The sequence below is a fragment of the Coenobita brevimanus genome, chromosome 72 (assembly GCF_032717465.1).
Source record: "Coenobita brevimanus isolate Jiangsu-jjx chromosome 72, ASM3271746v2, whole genome shotgun sequence".
NCBI classification, from domain to species: Eukaryota; Metazoa; Arthropoda; class Malacostraca; order Decapoda; family Coenobitidae; genus Coenobita; species Coenobita brevimanus.
This window is the reverse complement of record NC_137025.1, coordinates 8,484,975-8,505,255: the sequence shown is the minus strand read 5'-3', so window position 1 is coordinate 8,505,255 and position 20,281 is coordinate 8,484,975. Positions and strand designations below refer to the sequence as shown.

The window sequence follows — 20,281 nt, the reverse complement described above, 5'->3', positions numbered from 1 at the left end:
CCTGGTACAGCTTGTGCTGCTGTCAATGTTGCTGCCTCAGCATCGGCCAGTGGTTGAATGGCCGTCTCCTGGGTGATGCACAGGTGAGGCACGAGCATTCGCCACGCATGGTTCACCGTTGCAGGTGTAATCTGGTGCCAGGCTTGAAGGAGAAATTCAACTGCGTCCTTCACCGTAAAGTTACGCCATAAAGCCTCAACAGTCATGGCATCTGTGGTAGGTCGGGATAGAGGTGCAGGTGGAGATGGAATGGGAGCAGATGCCTCATCAAGGTTTTCGTCGTGATGATCTTGTAGGGCATGAAGCTCCTCTTGTGTGTCGGTCTTCCTGTGTAGGCAGTCGTACACTTCCTTATGGTAGAAATGCTTCACTGTGGCAATTAGTTCTTGATCGAGTGGCTGAATTAGTGACGTTGTGCGGGGCGGCAGAAACACAACACGACAATCCTTGTGAAGATCTTCCAGGTATGGAGGGTACTTGGTGCGTTATCAAGCATAAGGAGCATCTTAAATGGAATGCCCAGTTCCCGACACTCAGCTCTCGCATCAGGGACACACCGCCTCGTTAACCAGTCTGCCATAATGTTCCCGGTCATCCAACCATTTATGGACTTATACCAATACACGCCACTTGCATCCATGTTCGTGACGTTTTTGTAGCATCTTGGATGTGAAGCTGTGTGTACAACAACTGGCCTCATCTTGTGGCTCCCAGACAGGTTTACAGCGAACATTACCGTCATCTTACACTTCTGGACCTTGCGACCATGGGCTTGTTTCTGTCTTTTAGCAATGTAAGTTGATTTTGCCATGGCCTTGTAATATAAGGACGTTTCATCGATGTTGTAGATCTGGTCCTTGGTGTACTGTCCCTCTTCAATAATTGTTTTAAATATTGCAGGATAGTCTCTCGCGCCCAGCTCATCGGCAGAGGCACGTTCACCAGACAATTTCACGTAACGGAGTTCCTTGCGCTTGAGAAAACGGTCCACCCATCCGACTGATGCCCTGAACAGTTTTTCCACTTTTAACCTTCGAGATGCAGCCTTGTAAAAGAGCTGGGCTTGGTTCCAAATCTTCCATTGAGTGGAACACCTTCCTTTTCTTTTCGCATTATGTAGGTGGCAAGATAGCGCTCCATTAATATCATAGCACGATTTCCCACCTGCGAACGGCCGTCTAGGTTAGAGGCACCGTACGTCTTCACTACAGCCTTTATGGCTTCACGATTCTTCCACAGTGCTCTCACTGTAGATTCAGCCAGTCCCAGGGTTCTCCCGATAGCCATGTTTCCTTGACCCTCCTCCTTCATCTTAATTATCTTTAACTTGGTGGCGTGCATCAGAAGTTTCTTTACTCTTGGGGTTGGAGCCATGGTGCAGCAAAGTACTGGCAGCACAAAAAACACCACACGTTGTACACAACAGGTTAGCTGTAGAGAGCGGATCCGCACAGTGCACAAGCCGGGACTGTTATGGCGCGCCCGCTACATTGTACCCCAAGCTGCGCAGTAGAATGCCCGGGAATTTCTGCACATCAACATGACGATACGTGACGCGCTCTGTGAGGGGTGGTCGCGCACTAGTAGAAAATGGCATTTTGAGCCACTCCTTGCCCCTGCCTCGCGTTCTGTGCGGTAAACTCACGCATTAAAGGGTTTTTGGTTATGATTTTTGGTCACTTGTGCACAAGGCGAATCGTTCACAAGGCGAATCGTGCACTGCGGTGACAAGCACTGTATATATATATATATATATACACACAGTACCCTCGCGTCCAACACGGTAATATTGTCATGCACAGGTCCCGTGCTGGACCAAAAACGTGTTGGACAAACAACAGAACTTATGGGGAAAAATGAATTATGTCAGCAACCCTAGGAAAAGTCACCCTAAATACCTACCATATACATTTACATATATTGGTACTACTGTAATTATAATAAATGGTGCTGTACAGTACCCTCCCGTCCAACACGGTAATGTTGTCATGCATGGGTCACGTGTTGGACCAAAAACGTGTTGGACAAACAATGGAGCTTATGGGGAAAAATGAATTATGTCAGCAACCCTAGGAAAAGTCACCCTAAATACCTACCATATACCTATACATATATTGGTACAATTGTAATTAGAATAAATGGTACTGTGCTATGAATGATAACTAACCTTTTAGGATAGTGTTGGTGGGCTTGCTGTGAATGGAAGGTGGTATCCAAGGCTGTAGGTAGTCCTACTGGGTCCCCAGAGGATGGCTGCTGGCGTCACTAGCGGGTAATGGCTGTTGCTCCTCCTCAACCTCCCTCATAAATCCTTCGAAATCACACTCAGAATCACTATCTTCGTCCACAGCCATGGAAGGTCCTGCTTCTGCCTGTCCTAGCACTCTGTAATCCTCGGCAAAGGGCATGCTTCTCACACTGTTGCCAGAGCCCCGTCTCGTGATTGTGGAAAGTGATCGCTGTCGCCGACTCGGTAGAGAATGAGAAGCAACTTTCTCTATAAACTGGTACACACGCCGATGAGAAGGGTTTCAAAACGATTTATATTTATTCTAAAATATTAATATGTATTCAGTGTCAGGCTAAATGTTCAATGCTGTAGTACGACACATTCTCTGTCGAGTCGCCTGGGTTTTGGTCACACTGTTTTGCCCGTCGTATCCTCGGCAGGAATCCATCCTGATGAATTCCAAATGCCCATGGTATCATCGGCAATTTTACCACGTTACCGTTCCGATTTACCATCATATCCTCGGCAAACCTGGTATGAAGTGCTGTGTGATAGCCTTCGGGTGCCAGGATCTTGTCTTGGTTTTTTATTATGGTCCTCACGTTGGCTTCATTCATGTCGTAGGCCTTGGCAATGTCAACTTTCCTCTCCCCTTTCTTCTTCCTCTCGATGCTTTCTAGCTTGGTGGCCTGAGGGAGGTGCCAACGCTTCTTGAAGTTCTCAGAAGGCTTCCTAGGCATCGTGAGCAGGGTAAAATGCAGTAACAAGGGCAGAAAATGCAGCAAGAAAAAAGCACCTTCCAATGCGAATTATGTGACTGAGTGGCACTGTGGCGGAAAAAATTTAAACAAAACATCACGTGACAGCAGAAGCGTTTTTTAATTAGGCGGCATCACGATCACGTCACGATAGCGGGCAGGGAAGGCTACTTGATCAGAAGTTTTCATTGGCTATCATCATCATGGGAATGTCCAGTATGACCGTGTTGGACCGGGGGTGATCGTGCTAGAGGTGAACTCTGCGGATTTCGCCCACTTCTCGGAGCTCTGTGCGTGTTATGCTAACACACTCGTGTTGCAGTAATTAAATCGTATTAAATAATACTAATTATTTACTCTCCGTGCTGGATGTGAATCATGCTGGACTAACGCGTGTTGGACGCGAGGGTACTGTACTATGAATGATAACTAACATTTTAGAATAGTGTTGGTGGGCTTGCTGGGAATGGAAGGTGGTATCCGAGGCTGTAGGTAGTCCTACTGGGTCCCCGGAGGATGGCTGCTGGCGTCACTAGCGGGTAATGGCTGCTGCTCCTCAACCTCCCTCATAAATCCTGCGAAATCACTCTTAGAATCACTATCCTCATCCACATCCATGTAAAGTCCTGCTTCTGCCTGTCCTAGCACTCCGTAAGCCTTCACTGCTGCCAGGATCTTGTCTTGGTTTTTTATTATGGTCCTCACGCTGGCTTCATTCACGTCGTAGGCCTTGGCAATGTCCACTTTTCTCTCCCTTTTCTTCTTCCTCTCGATGATTTCCAGCTTGGTGGCCTGAGGGAGGTGACGCTGCTTCTTGGGGTTCTCAGAAGGCTTCCTAGGCATCGTGAGCAGGATAAAATGCAGTTGCAAGGGCAGAAAATGCAGCGAGAAAAAAGCACCTTCCAATGCGAATTATGCAACTGAGTGGCATTGTGGTGGGAGAAATTTAAACAAAACATCACGTGAGAGCAGAAGCATTTTTGACTGGGCGACATCACGATCACGTCACGATAGCGGGTGGGGGAGGCAACTTGATCAGAAGTTTTGATTGGCTGTCAGCATCACAGGAACGTCCAGTATAACCGTGTTGGACCGGGGGTGATCGTGCTAGAGGCGAACTCTGCGGATTTCGCCCACTTCTCGGAGCTCCGTGCATGTTATGCTAATGCACCCATGTTACGGTAATTAAATTGTTTTAAATCGTACTAATTTTTTGCTCTCCGTGCTGGACGCGAATCGTGCTGGACAAACGCGTGTTGGATACGAGGGTACTGTATATATTTATATATATATAAATCTATATATATACAGTAGTCCCTCATTTATCCAGACATGTTCATTATCTGGATGCTAGACCTTGGCTCTATTAAACTATTATCCAAAATTACTTGCTCTTATCCGGACATAATAGTCCCCAAGAACTTCAGCCGGCCAGGCAACATGTTCAAACAACAGTATCACGGTTGCTGGGGTCCAGCAGTGAGCAGGAAATACCACCATGGCCGTAACCCATAATCAGAACTAAAATATCCCTATGCCCCTGTACTGAATGATACAAGTCGCACGCTCATCTGATTACTCCCAACGAACCTCCAGCACCCGAGTACAGTAATAATCAGAACTAAAATGTCCCTACGCCCCTGTACTGAATGATCAAAGTCGCATGCTTGTCTGATCACTCCCAACGAACCTCCGGCACCCGAGTAATATGACTTTAACCCACAAGTGGTGTCAAAACGTCCATGCACATCCCCACCCAATGTTCAAAGTCGTATGACCGCCAGGCTAAGACCTTCCTAAATGCCCCTGAGATTGTAACACAGACCGCAAGCCACGACTTCGGCCTCTCTACCAAACATCAAAAGTCCACCGGTCACCATGAGTTGTGTTTCTGTATGGCCACGCAGCGACTAACAGACCGCAAGCCACGAGTAAATGTACGATAAAAGTGCCTGTCCGCCTCGTAACAGAAGGGGAGAATCCTGCCCACAGCCTCGCTTCTCCCTCCCTCCTGTCCCTCCTCCATACCCTCCTGGCTCCCCCATTCATCTCCTCAGTCCCTATCCTCCTCCATGGTAATGACAATGACTCATGAATTTTTAAAGTTTTTTGCAATTTATTTGACTAATATTGGTCATATCAAAATTCTGCAAAATCCACAAGAAAGCTTATGAAATTCTGCATCTAGACATATGCTTAACTTTTGGAAGGTGCTGGCAAAATTTTGCACTAAGATGGTGGGAAGTTATATAAAGGTAAGTTTTACTCCTGAACACTTCATTATTGCTGCACTTCTGTACTTATCAGTTTTACTTGTTTTTATTAGCTTATCTAATAGTATAAACACCAGCAAAGATGGTAGTATACCATTTATACTAATAAAACCAATTTCCGGTGGCATATTTAGCCATGTAATTTTTTTTGGGCCTCAGAAGCAATCACTCATCACAGATAACTGATTTTCAAACCACCTTCACGTTTTTTGTGGATTTTTGTTGTTTATACATTGTTTTCTTGATTTTTAGCATTAATATGGGTAATCTTATGTGTGTTTTGATGTCTCAATATGGCAGAATGACCAGAAAACAGTGCCAAAATTGGGTGGGGTTCTGTACATACAGTAGTGTACAGGTAGGGTGTTTTTGGATTCCATTTTTTATTTTTTTCATGGTTTTCTTGGCATTTAGCATTACTCTGGATATTCCTATGTCTGTTCTGATGTCTAAATATGGTACAGTAGACAAACCTGAAAACAGTCCTAAAATTAGGAGGGATACTGTACATAATAGTGTGTAGGTAGGATTTTTTTTTTTTATGTTTTTTTGGTGTTGAAAATAATTTTCGAAAATATTATGTATATTTTGATGTCAAAATATGGCAGAATAACAAGAAAACACTGCCAAAATAAGGAGGTGTACAGTACATACAGTAGTGTATAGGCAGGGTGTTTTTTGGTTTCCAGTGGTTTTTCTGCAAGGTTTTCTTGGTGTTTAGCATTACTTTGGATGTTCCTGTGTGTGTTTTGATGTCTAAATATGCCTGACTGACCAGAAAACACTGACAAATCAAGTATAGGTACTGTACAAAAAGGTTAGGTGTAAACTGGAGGTTGGGTACAGGTAGGGTCTCAGTATGGTAGGGGAATAGTGTTCATTATCAGGATGCTGCCACTACCCAAGCATGCCTCTGGCTCTATTATGTCCGGATAAATGAGGGATTACGGTATACGTGAAATCACGCACTGCTGACGGATAAGTTGCCAGAGCACGATAAAGACATCTTCAGATTCACATGCCACGACTATAGGCTTTTACATTCACACATACTGCATCTATTATATTTCATTTTTCTACAAACACTTCTGTTATCAATAAAGTATTATCTCTGGTCTTCAGTTTTACCAGGATATATTACAAAAACTTTTTGATTTACAAGATAACAGTCCAAGTTGAGATTGACACATACAGAATACTAGCTATGCAAATCTCTTGTACTTAACTACAACCTACTCTCTGAGGTTAGCTTGATTCATTTAACTTGGATAATACTGTCTTAGAAGGAAAACTCTGAATTCAAACCTTAGGCCCTAGATAATGGTTGATGACAGTAAGTACAGACAGCCACTGAAAAACTTGACCAAGCTGCTTGTTAGTCACATACCAGTAGTGTTGGAGCTACATGGCACCTAGTATCCCTTTAAATTGTCATCAAGTGAAAAATAAATAAATACACTTACTGTACACATGCATACACGACTGAGACCTGTAAAAATGCAAACTAAAGACCTATTGGGAATGAAACATACAACTCATCACTGAGCCTGCATTCATGCAGCTTTGTGAGTCATAATACTTTAACTATGAGAGTCACAGGACATCACAGAAGTTCAGCAATGAATGCAGGTAACTAACTAGCAGCACACTACCAGCTTATCAAATTTTACCTCTCGTATGGTCAATGGGCCTGACTGTACAGCAACATAAAATGTTTGAATCGTCTGTATGCCATAAGCCAACAACTTTAATTCCAAAAGAAAAAAACAGTACTAGCTCTTCTTCACTCACAGTATTTGCCAACCGACTAAAAAATCAGACTTAGTGACACTAACCGAGCCAAGGACTGACTTGAGAATATCCAGTGCAATGCGTGACTCCTTGCTACTGATGTGTCCATACTCTGTAAGAGAGCGCAGAAGCTCCGTGGCCTCCATCCCTCCGCCTCCTCTCTTGTGACTTCCACCACCACCACCACCACCACCACCTTGCCATGGGTTCATTCCCTGGCTGGTAGTTGGCTCATCACGGTACCTGTTACCACAAGCAACACATCACATAAAAACATGTAAAAACAAAAGCCAGTTCCATACTTCTCCTTCCAAGATGTGCACTCCCAAGGAAAAGCTACTACAGGTATTGCATGAAACAATTATGGATAGATAAATGGCCTTTCTTACTGGCAATATAAGATTTTATCAATTTTGGCCAACTCCATGAAATATGAACCACTGCAAATGGCACCTACCTAGTGCATTAATTGGTATCACATAACACAAATTCAAAAATAGTGTATAACAACTACACAACTTGAATTTTAGCCTGCAGAAAAGTGGATATGGTGGAGGAAGGGAGGAGAGTTACTATTTAAATTTTCTCTGTCATAAAAAACAATCAAAGGGGCACAAGGGAAAGCTGGACATCACTCCTCCTTACAAAGCTGCAGAGATGAGGCTACCACTTGGTAAGTGGTAGGAGGCAAGCAGCCTCCTACCACTTACCAAGAGATCAAGGAGTAAGGAAAACTGTGCCGAGGGCTTCCTTTCTCCTTTATTTATGTCCTGTAAGACCAAAGAGCCATGCTCTGAATCACCTCACTCCAACCCTTAAATATACTAAAACTGGGGATACTGAAGTGTTGTTGTTATGGTCCCAGGCTCATCTGGATGCAAAAGCATTAGACCACAGACTGAAACTGCTCTTCTCAGTCCACCATCCTCTTTTTGGGGGATGGAAGGGAGATGAGGGACATTTGTGTAATTGGGCAGCAGAGATGCTCAGTTCTACCAATACTACCCATATGGGCATCCTTCTCCATGGAATATTCAAGGTTTGGAGAATATCAAAAGTACATTCACAAATTTATGAATAAATAATTGACATAAGTAAATAGTCTGAACTCACTATACCTCATGCTACTTTCCCATTTAAATATACTTTAATACATATATAGTATGTCAGCTTTACAAATCAATTTTGATGTGCTTACATATACATTGTCAAATCTTCTTGAACAGTGGTTTTGTTGTTGCACTCATGGTCTTACAAAAAAATTAATTACCATCAATACTGAAGGCAAAATCAAGTTGATCGGTTAACCCCCTGACGCCTGGCCCCCTGCCCCCTATCCCCTTCCCACAACCGGGCTTATTTTCAAAATTAAGATTTTCCAAAAATATATATATATATTTTTTTCTTACAAATCAATCACAAATGATACAAAAACACAAAAAACGTGTACCTACCCTCTCCTGCCATTGTAGAGTCCGTGGTGTCAAGTGGCTGGTGTATATATGTAAATATATCATCATCAGCAGCAGCAGCCATTTGAGTGTCCACTGCAGGACCAGCCTATCCCGACCGAAGTGGGGACAATACAGCCTCTGTATCTCTACCAAGTGGCTTAGGTTGTCTGGTAGAGATTGTATGTATGGTGTGAAGTGCTTGTAAGTGTGACTGTACTGCTGCAGTGGCTTTGATGTGTGTGTAGTCCGTGAACCAAGTGTAATCAGCCTGCGCAAGCCAAATGAGTGCAGGCATACTTTATAGTATAAGACGCTGGTTCAACCATAGCACCCCTTATGTCTGCCAAAGCAATACGTGGCCGGAAGAAAGCTCCCAAAGTTTATTACCCTGGCAGGGCGCAAACCCTCGTTCTCCAGTGTATGAAGACGCACACTTTACCACCGTACCACAGAGGCTCCATAAACAATATATATATATATACAGTAATCCCTCATTATACGATGGGGTTCCATTCCTGAAAACCCCATCGTAAAGCGATCCATCGTACAGCAATCCCATTGTAACATGGGTCATTCGGGGATGACCATTATAACTTAAAAGTCATACAGCGGATTTAGTCAAATCATAGTTTTTAGCCTTACTAGACAACTGATGTTTACCAAAAGTGCAAGAAATACAAGGTGCCTTTAAAGAGAGTTCCCGGACTCTCAAAAGGCTCAGCCACTAGTAAACTAAGTGTTATGTCAACTATTGTAATCTCTATGGCTAAATAAAGATCTGACTTTGACTTTGGGATACATTCCCAGACCTGCCTAAACTCTCGCATACACACACTAAGACCTTAGCACTCACATACATGAAATATCCTTATGTTTAAACATTTAAAGTAACAAATTAATAGTGAATAAAGAGAAAAAAAACATGAGAACTACAGTATACAGCAGTTCTTACCTTTACTGCAGCAAGCAAGGGTTGTTTATGTGGTTCCTAGACAATTCGCCATCATAATATGGACGATTCCCCGTCAGGACAATTCCCCGTCATTCTATAAATATACTTATTACTGATTAACTGATACTTTAATAACTAATTTTCAGGGCGATCTATCAAAGTCTATTTTCATTCAATACCGTTGGCTTTGGATATAATTTGTAAGTTGCACTTTTAGACAATATTTAACTTGTTTCTACCTTGCTGTAGTTGCTTTTGAATTATGTTCTAGCATCACCCATAGCTGTTTTCATTAATTTCCATTGGTACTACAACATCCTGGGAATATTTTAAAATGACTTTGAAGAGGTACAAGTAAAGTACTAAAAAACTAGTGTACCTGCTAAATAAACTGATACGAAAATAAACGACAGGGAATCATCCTGATGACGAAAAGTCCCAATGGCGAAATGTCTTGTTATTGTTGTGATGGCAAATTGACTTGATGGCGAATTGTCCCGAAACGTTTATATAGACGTAATATGAAGATTATTCGTATAATTCCAAAGTATGTCGATCGTTCATTTAAGGTCATTAGGCATTTTTATAAATGCCAACGTCTCGTATGTAGCCTTATGCTAAGATGAAAGAACGATCGTAAATCAGCTGATTCAAGTTTCAGTATACAGTAATCACTCTAATATCCGGACGCCCGATATCCAAACATCCCCACTACCCGGACATAATCGTCCGGGGATCCAATATTCCCAAAATGGTCCCCCCCCCCCAAAAAAAAAAACGAATTTTTCCGGCCCATAATTTGAACTTGCCGTACGCGGTCGGTAGAGCATTGTTGTGGCGCGTCATTCCTCCGACGTCCGATAGAGCGCCGCTGCATCCTCCCCACTTTCCGCCTGTCTCTCGCCACGAGTGCACGCTCGTCGTTATGGCTGCCCACGTGATCGCCTTTGTGGTGGTGCCTTACCTGCTGCAGGGACTCCTGCTGCTCTTGGGCCTCCTCTTAGTGTGTGTGATGATGGCCCCGCCACCTGAGAAAAGGAAGAGAGTGGTGTTGACTCTGGAGAAGAAGCGGGAGATACTGGAGAAAGTAGATGCGGGGTGGTCTTCTTCCCGCATTCTCCGCGAGTTTAACCTGGCTCGGTCTACTTTGTTCGATATCAGGAGATCCCGAGACAAACTCATGCAGTACACGGCTGACTTCTCGTCGAGAAGCAAACACAACGTGGAAAGGAAGGTTATGTTTACCCCCAAGTTTGCAGAAATCAACCGATCCACGTTGATTTGGTATCGACAACAACGTGTTGCTGGTGTGATGGTACGTGGAACGGAGCTGAAGGCTGCTGCTGAGAAGTTCGCAAGGCTTCACGACGCCCTAGACTTCAAGGCATCCGAGGGTTGGCTCTTTGCGTTCAAGTTACGGCATGGCCTTACCAACCGTAAAACACATGGTGAAGCATTGGACGCTAACGAGGATGGAGTTGATGAGTTTCTGCACAAGGTGAAGGGCTTGATCAACAGGGAGGGCCTCACTCTCGGTCAAGTCTACAACGCAGACGAAACTGGCCTATTCTATCGCTCGCTGCCAATGAACACTCTAGCCGAGGAGACGGAGAAGCGTGTACCTGGCCGCAAGCTCTCCAAGGAACAGATATCTGCTTTGTGTTGTGCCAATGCTAACGGCATGCACCGGCTTAAGCTCATTGTTGTTGGCTGCGCAAAGCAGCCTCGGTGCCTTCATGGGGTGATGGATGTCCTTCCTGTTGCCTCGTACCATTCTTTGAAGGCATGGTTCACAGCTGTGATCTTCAAAGACTGGTTCCACCGCCACTTCGTCAAGGAGGTCATACATTACCAGACGAAGACACTGGGAATCCCGCGCGACCAGGTAAAGGCCCTCCTTCTCCTCGACAATGCACCTGCCCACCCGTGCGACAAGGACTTGGTTGCTGAAAATGGCCGTATTAGGTGCATGTTTCTGCCACCTAACACGACTGCTCTCATCCAACCAATGGACCAAGGAGTGATCGTGGCAACAAAGCGCCTATACCGTCGGAAGTTCCTGTATGAGGTGATGGTTGTTCTCGAGGACGAGGACGAGTGCAGGGAGGGACGGGACACACGAGGCAAGCAGACTTTGGAAAACCTTCGCCGCTACAACTGGGCTAGTGCATGGAAGGAAGTCCCTGTGAAGACTCTGGAAAATGGTTGGTCTTGTCTGCTTCTCGGAACGGATGTGGAGTACGATTTTCTAGGCTTTGATGTGGATGACTTCCATGCACGGCTACGTACGCACGGCGACGATGTAGATGTGGCGATGTTCGTGAGTGGTTGGATGACGACGAGGGCGATCCTGGGTATCAGACATTGTCTGATATCGAGATCGCATCTTCAGTTGCAGGTGTCAGTACCAAACTTGAAGATTCCGACGATGAAGGCGACGATGATGCGGACTCCTCTCAGCAGGACACTACTCCAGCCATCCCCAAGCTAAGCGCACTCCGGGAACATCTAAAGTTCGTCCTAGATTACCTGGAACACCCGGACTGCGACAGGGAGATGGGGCCCTTGGGACTCATGGAGGAAGTGCGTGCTTTCAGGCAGCGCATCATCAATCGTCAGAATTGTCGGTCATTGCGTCAATCAACCACTGACAGTGTTTTCAGGCCCGTGACCCCCGCTGTGCCCAGCCCTGGCTCCACTCCATTGCCTCCCCAAGACAGGCCCTCATGCTCCGAGCCACAGCCCAGCACATCAGCCACGGTGGGGTCACCGCTCGACGTGAGTTTGCGGCTGTCTTCAGAGTCGTCTGCAGTGGGTACGCCATCACCACGACCCAACGATGCACCCCTAGGTCACCTGCCAGTGATACTATCGGACTCTGACAGTGAATAAACGGCAAGAACTTCTCCACTAGACCACACGGGAATTTAGAGTGTTGTGCAGTGAAAAAAACAGTGTGTTGTGTTAAGGATTTACAGTTGTGAGAGAAAAGACTCAATTGGAAAAATATTTAACATAAATAGACTTGTTTGTTTTGGCTTTGGAAAATTATAAGAATGGGAAAAGTTAAAGTGCAACACTTAGTAAGTTACAATGGAGCATTAGTTAGACAAGAGTGCACACTGTGAAGAGAACGGACTTCTGTGTGCGATTGACTAAGTTCAGTGCAAGACTTCAGGAACAGTGTACTGCAAGTGCTTCAGGAAATCCTTCTTACTGTCAGAGTCCAAGAGGAGGCGGTTATTCATCGAGGTGGCCATGGACTTGCTGTAAGTAGGCAGAATGTTTCATACTGTACTTTTTTCCATACTATACTTACCTCATTTCACTCTTTAATGTCCTTTATTGGTGTGAATAGGGTGTTAGGAGCTATGCATGTGCAGTAGGAAGGTGTTTTTCTGAGTTAGGCTAGGTTAGGGTCCATAAGTACCAGTCCAGGAGCCAGTCACCAGAATGTTTATTAATGTATGAACATACTTCTAAACCCTCATTTTATGTTTCTTTTGCATTTATTTCAGTCATTTATGTGCCTTATTGGTGTGATTTGGGTCTTAAATAGGTGCTATGCATGTCCAGAGGGAGTTGCATAGGTGTTTCTCTGAGTTAGGGTCCATAAGTACAAGTCCATAAGCTAGGGCCCAATATCCGGACAGAACCAATATCCGGACCTAACTATTACGTCGGATATTGGAGTGATTACTGAATATATATATATATACTCCCTCTCTCTATATATATATTATATTATATGTATATACATAAATAATGCGAATGAATGTGTTTGAATGGATGAGTAAATGGGGAGTGTGTCGTCCTGTCTCGGCTACCTCCCTTTCCTTGGGGGAAGCAGCCTAGGTATATAGATATAGATAGACATAAATACACATATCTATATAAATAAATATATATATATATATATATATATATATATATATATATTATATATATATATACTGTATATACTACATCAACTGGCTGGTGTATATCTCTACTAGTGCATGGGTGACAGACAGCTGTCTCTACATGTGTACTCTGCCCCTCCATGTGCCTCTCCCCCATCCTACTCTGTTCCTGCCTGCCTCTCCCGCTCCCTCCTCAGTCACCGCGGGTGGGCCTCCCAACCCCCCCAGCTTTCCACCTCTTTCTTTGCTAGCCTCTCCCTGCACCCTCAGGCGCACGAGAGAGCCCACCACACCACTCTCAGTGAGTATGGCACGCTTTTAAGTTTAAACATGCCTGGGAAATATTAAGACGTCCTCAGACGTGAACCGACACCTGTTGACCACTCGTCCTCAGACATGAGCCAGCGTCAGGGGGTTAAGTGACGAGAAAAATTGAAGAAAATCAAAGGCAGACGCAGAAATATTGCACTCCTCATGGTGAATGAATTAAAATACAGGTTATCCCTTAATTCACGCGAACTTTTTTCACACGATTTCGGTTATCCACGAATTTTTCGTACAATAATTAAAACAAAATTATAGTATTCAAATAAGTAATTTCAATATACAAGAGAAATAAATTAAATATAAAAAAATGCCTACCTGCTGCCCGTGTGCACACATATATGTGTGTGTGTGGGAGCCTGGGAGATCGGTCTACCATGCACCACACAGTCAGTTTGAATCCGACGGTCGAACCATGCATGACTTGCAAATCGTTATTTGTGGCTTATTTTTCTGCCTTCCAGTAATTGCTTGCCTTGTCTGTCAACATGGGGCATAAGCGTAGTGCTAGTGATGCATGTGGTAACACACCAAAACTGACTTGTAAAGTGATGTTGCTGACAGAGAAAGTTAAAGTGGTGGACAAACTTCAGGGAGGAATGTCGGCGACAATTCTCCGTCAGGACGATTCCCCGTCATTTATTTACATACCAGTTTATTTAGCAAGTACAGTACACTAGTTTTTTACTTATATGAGTTATAAAATCCCCCTGAAAATTAGTTATTAAAGTATTAATTAATCAGTAATAAGTATATTACTAGAATGACAGGGAATTGTCCATGTTTTGATGGTGAATTGACCTGATGGTGAATTGTCTCAGAACCGTATGTTTGGGGTGAGTCAACTGTTCATACAATAAAGAAGGAGAATGTAGTATATGGAAGACAGTGAGGGCTAGTGCACCAGACTGCTAAAGTGTCTCCACCTACGCCTGTGAATTGTCTTGTAACCGCATGTTTGGGGTGAATGAGTCAACTGTTCATACAATAAAGAAGGCAGAATGTAGCATACAGGAGGCAGTGAGGGCTAGTGCACCAGACTGCTGAGGTGTCTCCACCTACGCCTGTGCTTATCAGGTTTCAGTTTTAAATTTGTTACATTTTTGTTGTTTTTAATACTTGATGCTAGTTTATAAGGTGTATGTAGTGCATAAACAGTATTATTCAGATGTAATATACATATAGACATGCGTAATTATGTGCACACAAGGGCAGAACATATATGCGAATTTACCACATACGCGAAGGGTCTGGGAACCTAACCCTCGCGTGAATTAAGGGCTTACCTGTAACAGGAAAAAATATACAAAACATATTGCTTCTTCGACAACTGCAGGCAACATTTACTGATACAATTAGTTCCATTAAAAACAACTAAAGTGCTTAAATTGTTTCTGCTCTTAGCATAATAAAAATGTTTCACTGCTTTACATCTTCCCAAATAGCTGTTAATACACAATCCTGACCAAACGGGTGAAAATATATCTGAAGAACGGGCAGGCCAGTACAGTAGGTCACTGGGTAGTTACATATTGGTTTCTATGGCAACTGTGTGCCTCACAGCAAATGGCTTCCACGTGCAAACATGTGACGTAATAACACTTTAAGCACTCCATAATCAGTTACGTGCCTGCATAGATACCAGTGATGGAAATAAGCTTTTGATATGACTGTGGTATCAATTCAGAATAAACTGAAGTCGCAATTTAAAATTTAAATGGATACTACAGTAAAACCTCAATATAACAGACTTCAATACACCAGAATTCACTTTTATCAGCATCAAGGAGCTACCAGACTAAATTCTTATATATCAGAAAAAGTCCAATAAAGCCAAAAGCAGTCTGGACTGCCTGACCAATTCAGCTATGTTCACCACAATAAGGTAAATAAAAGACATGTTTATCAGTGTAAAGTGCAGTATAATTATATATATTATACCATTTGATTATTTTAGTGAATGTATAATACAGTACTGTACAGTACTGCAATGGTAGTGAAAACGGTATACAAACTGTTGGTGCAATCCGCACTAATGTCTGATATAATGGAAAAAGTTCGGGTTGGCAACAGGAGGTCTGGATGTTGCTTTTATTGGAATTTCATTTTTTTCAGAATGGCCTGCGCCTCAATAAGCCCGTTATAGTGAGCCGTAAATGTAAATGAATGAGAAATGTTATGAGAAGTGTCATATTCACAAGAACAGTAACTGATAATTAGGAATGGCTAATTTTGAGAATTTCATATTCACAGACAATATAAACTTACGAGAATTTTGACTCACAAACTTTACTACAGTATAAGAAATATGAGAAAAATAGTCCTATGGTTCACAATCAAAAGTAGCAGAATTGGTGTGAACACTGCTGATTCAGTCCCTCCAATGTGAACAGGGGTTATTATTTGGGTATTTGACAAAAAGATAAGCGTAAATTTCTGGGCCCTGAACCAGTTACATTTATTCTTGTTCACTGCTTTATTTGATTGTTGCGGATTTTTGTCATTGTGGCAGTTTGGCATACCAATTAACAAACTGATCAGGGCTGAATGTAATTTGATAAGTCTGACCATGCATAAGAAAATCTGAGGAGGCTATCTCCGTTAACACTTCAATGCTGTAATACCTTTATGTTTTATTATTGCAACCAGTGCATGATATTATTCAATTCAGGAGAGAACTCTGGTCATGATAAGGATAATCACTGAAGTTCCCGTATCTAAGCAAAGTCCAGATCACGTTTCATAACGCTGTTGACATTTGCTTATTGTGCTGGAGCATACAATGACCCTGTGGCTCATGACTAGGTGTAATGTACTGTGAACTGAGGCATGGTAGTTGCTAGTCTGGCAGGACTAATAGCACAATGGTAACTTTATCAATTTTTTTATGACTGAGATATCCACTAATTTAAGGATGGAGGTGATGAATAAATATGGACGTATTGTACAGTTAAAAATGCATGCTGTACATGTTCTCAATGAAATCAGCACTAATACTACATCAAAAAGTTAAAGGGTTCAGGCACAACACTGAACTGTTTTAATTACATGTATAACACCCCTATTTGAATTTCCCACTAACAAACTGCAGGTAGGATCCAAAAAGAGGAAAAGATAGCACAAGTGAGTGAGATGCCACTAAAAAGATCGGTGATGGTCCAAATACTCACCCACTCTTTGTTCAAGCCTTGTAACTTCTTTATAATGGCATAATCGCAAGAAATACCCCTGCACTTTCAGGTGCATAACCTCTATGTATGAGAAGATAATCACTAACCCAGCATGAGACAAATATACTGTGTATAGGAGGACTTGCACATGCAGGCTATGCCATTTAGTTTTGAACTCCATTTTGGGGGAAATGTGTCACATTTAAGTCTCATACTGAAAATATGAGGTACTGCACCAGTGCTAAGATGCTATAAGCACAAAGAAAAAAAGGGATAATGAAGAGTCAGGTGGAAAAATTAATGCAAAATTCTCTTATAACTTTTTTCTTTTTTTTAAGATGTATTAATTAATGTAGGAAAATGAGGGAAAGTCATGAATATTAACTGACAAAGACTCACAATGACACAAAAATTTGGGGAAAAAAATTAATTTGCTAAATTATGAATAAAGTGGTAAAAGGACAGCAACTAGTAAAATGAACTGCTGGAGAATATATCAACAGCAGAATTAATGAAGGCTATGAAAACTTTGAGCAGGATGGAAGCAAGTGTTAAGCTATATGCAATTTTATATAAGTCATACAGGTTTCAATGATGAATGGGTGTATGACCACATTCACTAGGCACTGTTACTAGCTTGGCATAAATGTTTTCCTTCCATCTTCATCATTATCATCAACGTCACCGTCATCACCACCACCACCACCCTAACGAAACTGATGACGATAATGATTATGATGATGACTACGACAGACCAAGAATACCCATCCACCTGTATACCTGTATGTGTTGTACTCCTTGTATGGTCTGGAAGGTCCTTCTCTCCCACCACCACCTCCTCCCCCTCCATCACTCCATCGATGCCTATCTCCTCCTCCTCCATACCTCCCTCCACCACCACCACCTCCACCTCCTCCCCCCCTGTGGCTGTATCCTCCTCGTCCTCCACCTCCGCCACCTTCACGTCTGCCCCAACCATAACCTCCTCGACCTCGTCCTCTGCTGAAAGGGAAAACAACAACAACAACAATAATAATAATAATCAAAATCATCACCATCATCATCATCAGGACCTCGTTCCCCACCCTAGGGCAGGGAAAGCAGTAGCAATGTCCAGACACTCCAAGTTTGCCTAATCCAATGGGCCATGCTTCCATTCACTCATCATTCAAGTCCCATGAAGCCTGGCTCTATCTGATATGCCAAAAACATTCACCACATTCTGTAGCTTCATATAAACGTTTCCGATGGAGTCACTCAGGATGCTGTAATGTTAAAAAAGGGGTGCCAAATCCCTGATCATGCACTTCTTCTCACAACATTCATTCAGCCTGCTTGATCTCTTGTCAGTCCCCTAGCCTCACTGACTTCCAGACCTCTCTTCCTCACACATTCATCCACCATATCCCTCCACCTTCTTCTTGGCCTACCTCTTTCAAATTTGCTCAGATATACCTATTTCACCACTCTATTGGTATCCATTCCCTCCACATGACCAAACCATCTCAGTACATTCTCTTTGATTCTGATATCCACAGACTTCCTCACTCCGAATCTTTCATGAATCACATTACATATTTCGTAGCCTATCCACACTCGGTACTCCACATACATTCCTCAGCAGTCCCATCTCCACTGCTCTCACTCATGACTTTTCATTTTCATACAACACCATAGTCTCACATCCATATGTTAAAGTTGGCACTAACACTCCTTCATGTAAGTCACATGCAGCTGCAACACTCAAGCCTCTGTTTCTTATCAAGGCCTTCATAGCACCACTTACTTTCCTTCCTTGTCCCACTCTACTTTCCACTTCTTTGGCACATTTTCCTCTATTTTCTGTTGCTGTACCCAGGTATTTGAACTCTCACCAATTCATCTCTCCCGATTCACAGTAACATCACACTGGCAGTCACCTTCTCTCTCAATAACTATCACTTTACCGGTACTCTTTTCTACATTTACTCTCAAGGCACGACACTCACAGACATCAGCAAAACTCTGCAATAGTCTACCAAGTTCTTGTGCGGTATTTATAAGTAGTACTGCATCATCAGCATACAACAAATTTGAGATATTCCATCCATCACCATTCATTACCAATGCCATCCCTCTCTCCATTACTCATGTTTGTACTTCTCTCATCACCCCATTTATAAATATACTGAACAACCATGGGGACATCACACAACCTTGTCGCATACCCACACTGATCATGAAAAATTCACTTGGATGCCCATTTATCCTTACAGATGACTCACTACCATCATAAAAGCTCTTGACAGCATCGAGCAGCTTACCACCTACACTGTACAAGTGCAAAATCCACAATCCTTCTCTGTCTACTTTGCTGTATGCATTTCCTGGATCCATGAATGCCATAAACACCTTATAGTCCTTCTCACAAGCCATCTCCACTAAGACAGATGTCTTACTGCAAATATTTGATCCACACATCCTCTGTCACTCCTAAAGCTACCCTGTTCATCACTCACTAGGATTTCTGATATCTCTCATACTTTCTCCATAATACAGTAAAACCTCGACATAACGGACTTCAATAGATCGGAATTCACTCTAATCGGACTTGAGGAGCTACCAGACTAAATTTCTATATATCGGAAAAAGTCCGATAAAGCCAGAAGCAGTCCAGACTGACCACTTCAGCTATGTTCACCATAATAAGGTAAATAAAAGACATGTTTATCAGTGTACAGAACAGTATTACAGTATTACTGTATATATATTATACCATTTGATTAATGTAGTGAAGTTATAACATAGTACAGTACTGCAAAGGTGGTCAAAACAGTTTAAAAATCGTTCATGCTATTCGGACTAATGTCTGATATATCGGAAAAAGTCCGGGTTAGCAGAGGGAAGTCTGGATGTCGCTTTTATTGGAATTTCGCATTTTTCGGGATGGTTTGGTCCCCAATTAGTTCGATATAGTGAGGTCTTACTGTAATTCTTCCATAAATTTTTCCCTACCACACTCAATAAACTTATGCAACGATACTTCTTGCACTCACTTCACTCACCTTAATTTTGCTCAGGAGTAAAAAATAATAATAATAATAATAATAATAATAATAATAATAATAATAATAGTAATAATAATAATAATAGTAATAATAATAATAATAATAATAATAATTCATTCACCATCCAATCCAGTGTTGTCCCATGAGGAGCACAGGAGGCCAGGGCTGAGTAAGTTGGTTATGACATTTAACCCCTTAAACGCGGCCGTGAACAGTCGACCCCCCCCCCCCCGAGTGGCGGGGTTGTATCACGGTCTGAGTACCTGTAGGAAAATATTAGCCAAAAATCAGAGATTAACCCTAGAACATTATACTTGGTATGGCAGATAGTACTTACATTCAGCTTTCTCCAGAGACAGGTGTTGAGCCTTCGTGGACTA

General features: G+C 42.7%; 1 protein-coding gene across 1 annotated transcript in view; it reads right to left on the bottom strand.

Annotated features, from left to right (window-relative positions):
• Window positions 1-17,669, bottom strand: part of LOC145407012 (uncharacterized) — a 122,819-nt gene extending 105,150 nt beyond the window's left edge. The window contains exons 1-2 of the mRNA XM_080278026.1: window positions 17,635-17,669; window positions 7,097-7,295 (exon numbers count right to left, since the gene is read on the bottom strand). Of these exons, the coding sequence (XP_080134152.1) occupies window positions 7,097-7,264 (168 nt within the window). The 5' untranslated portion in view covers window positions 7,265-7,295; window positions 17,635-17,669. The remainder of the gene's footprint in view (window positions 1-7,096; window positions 7,296-17,634) is intronic.
• Window positions 17,670-20,281: the final 2,612 nt, after the last annotated feature.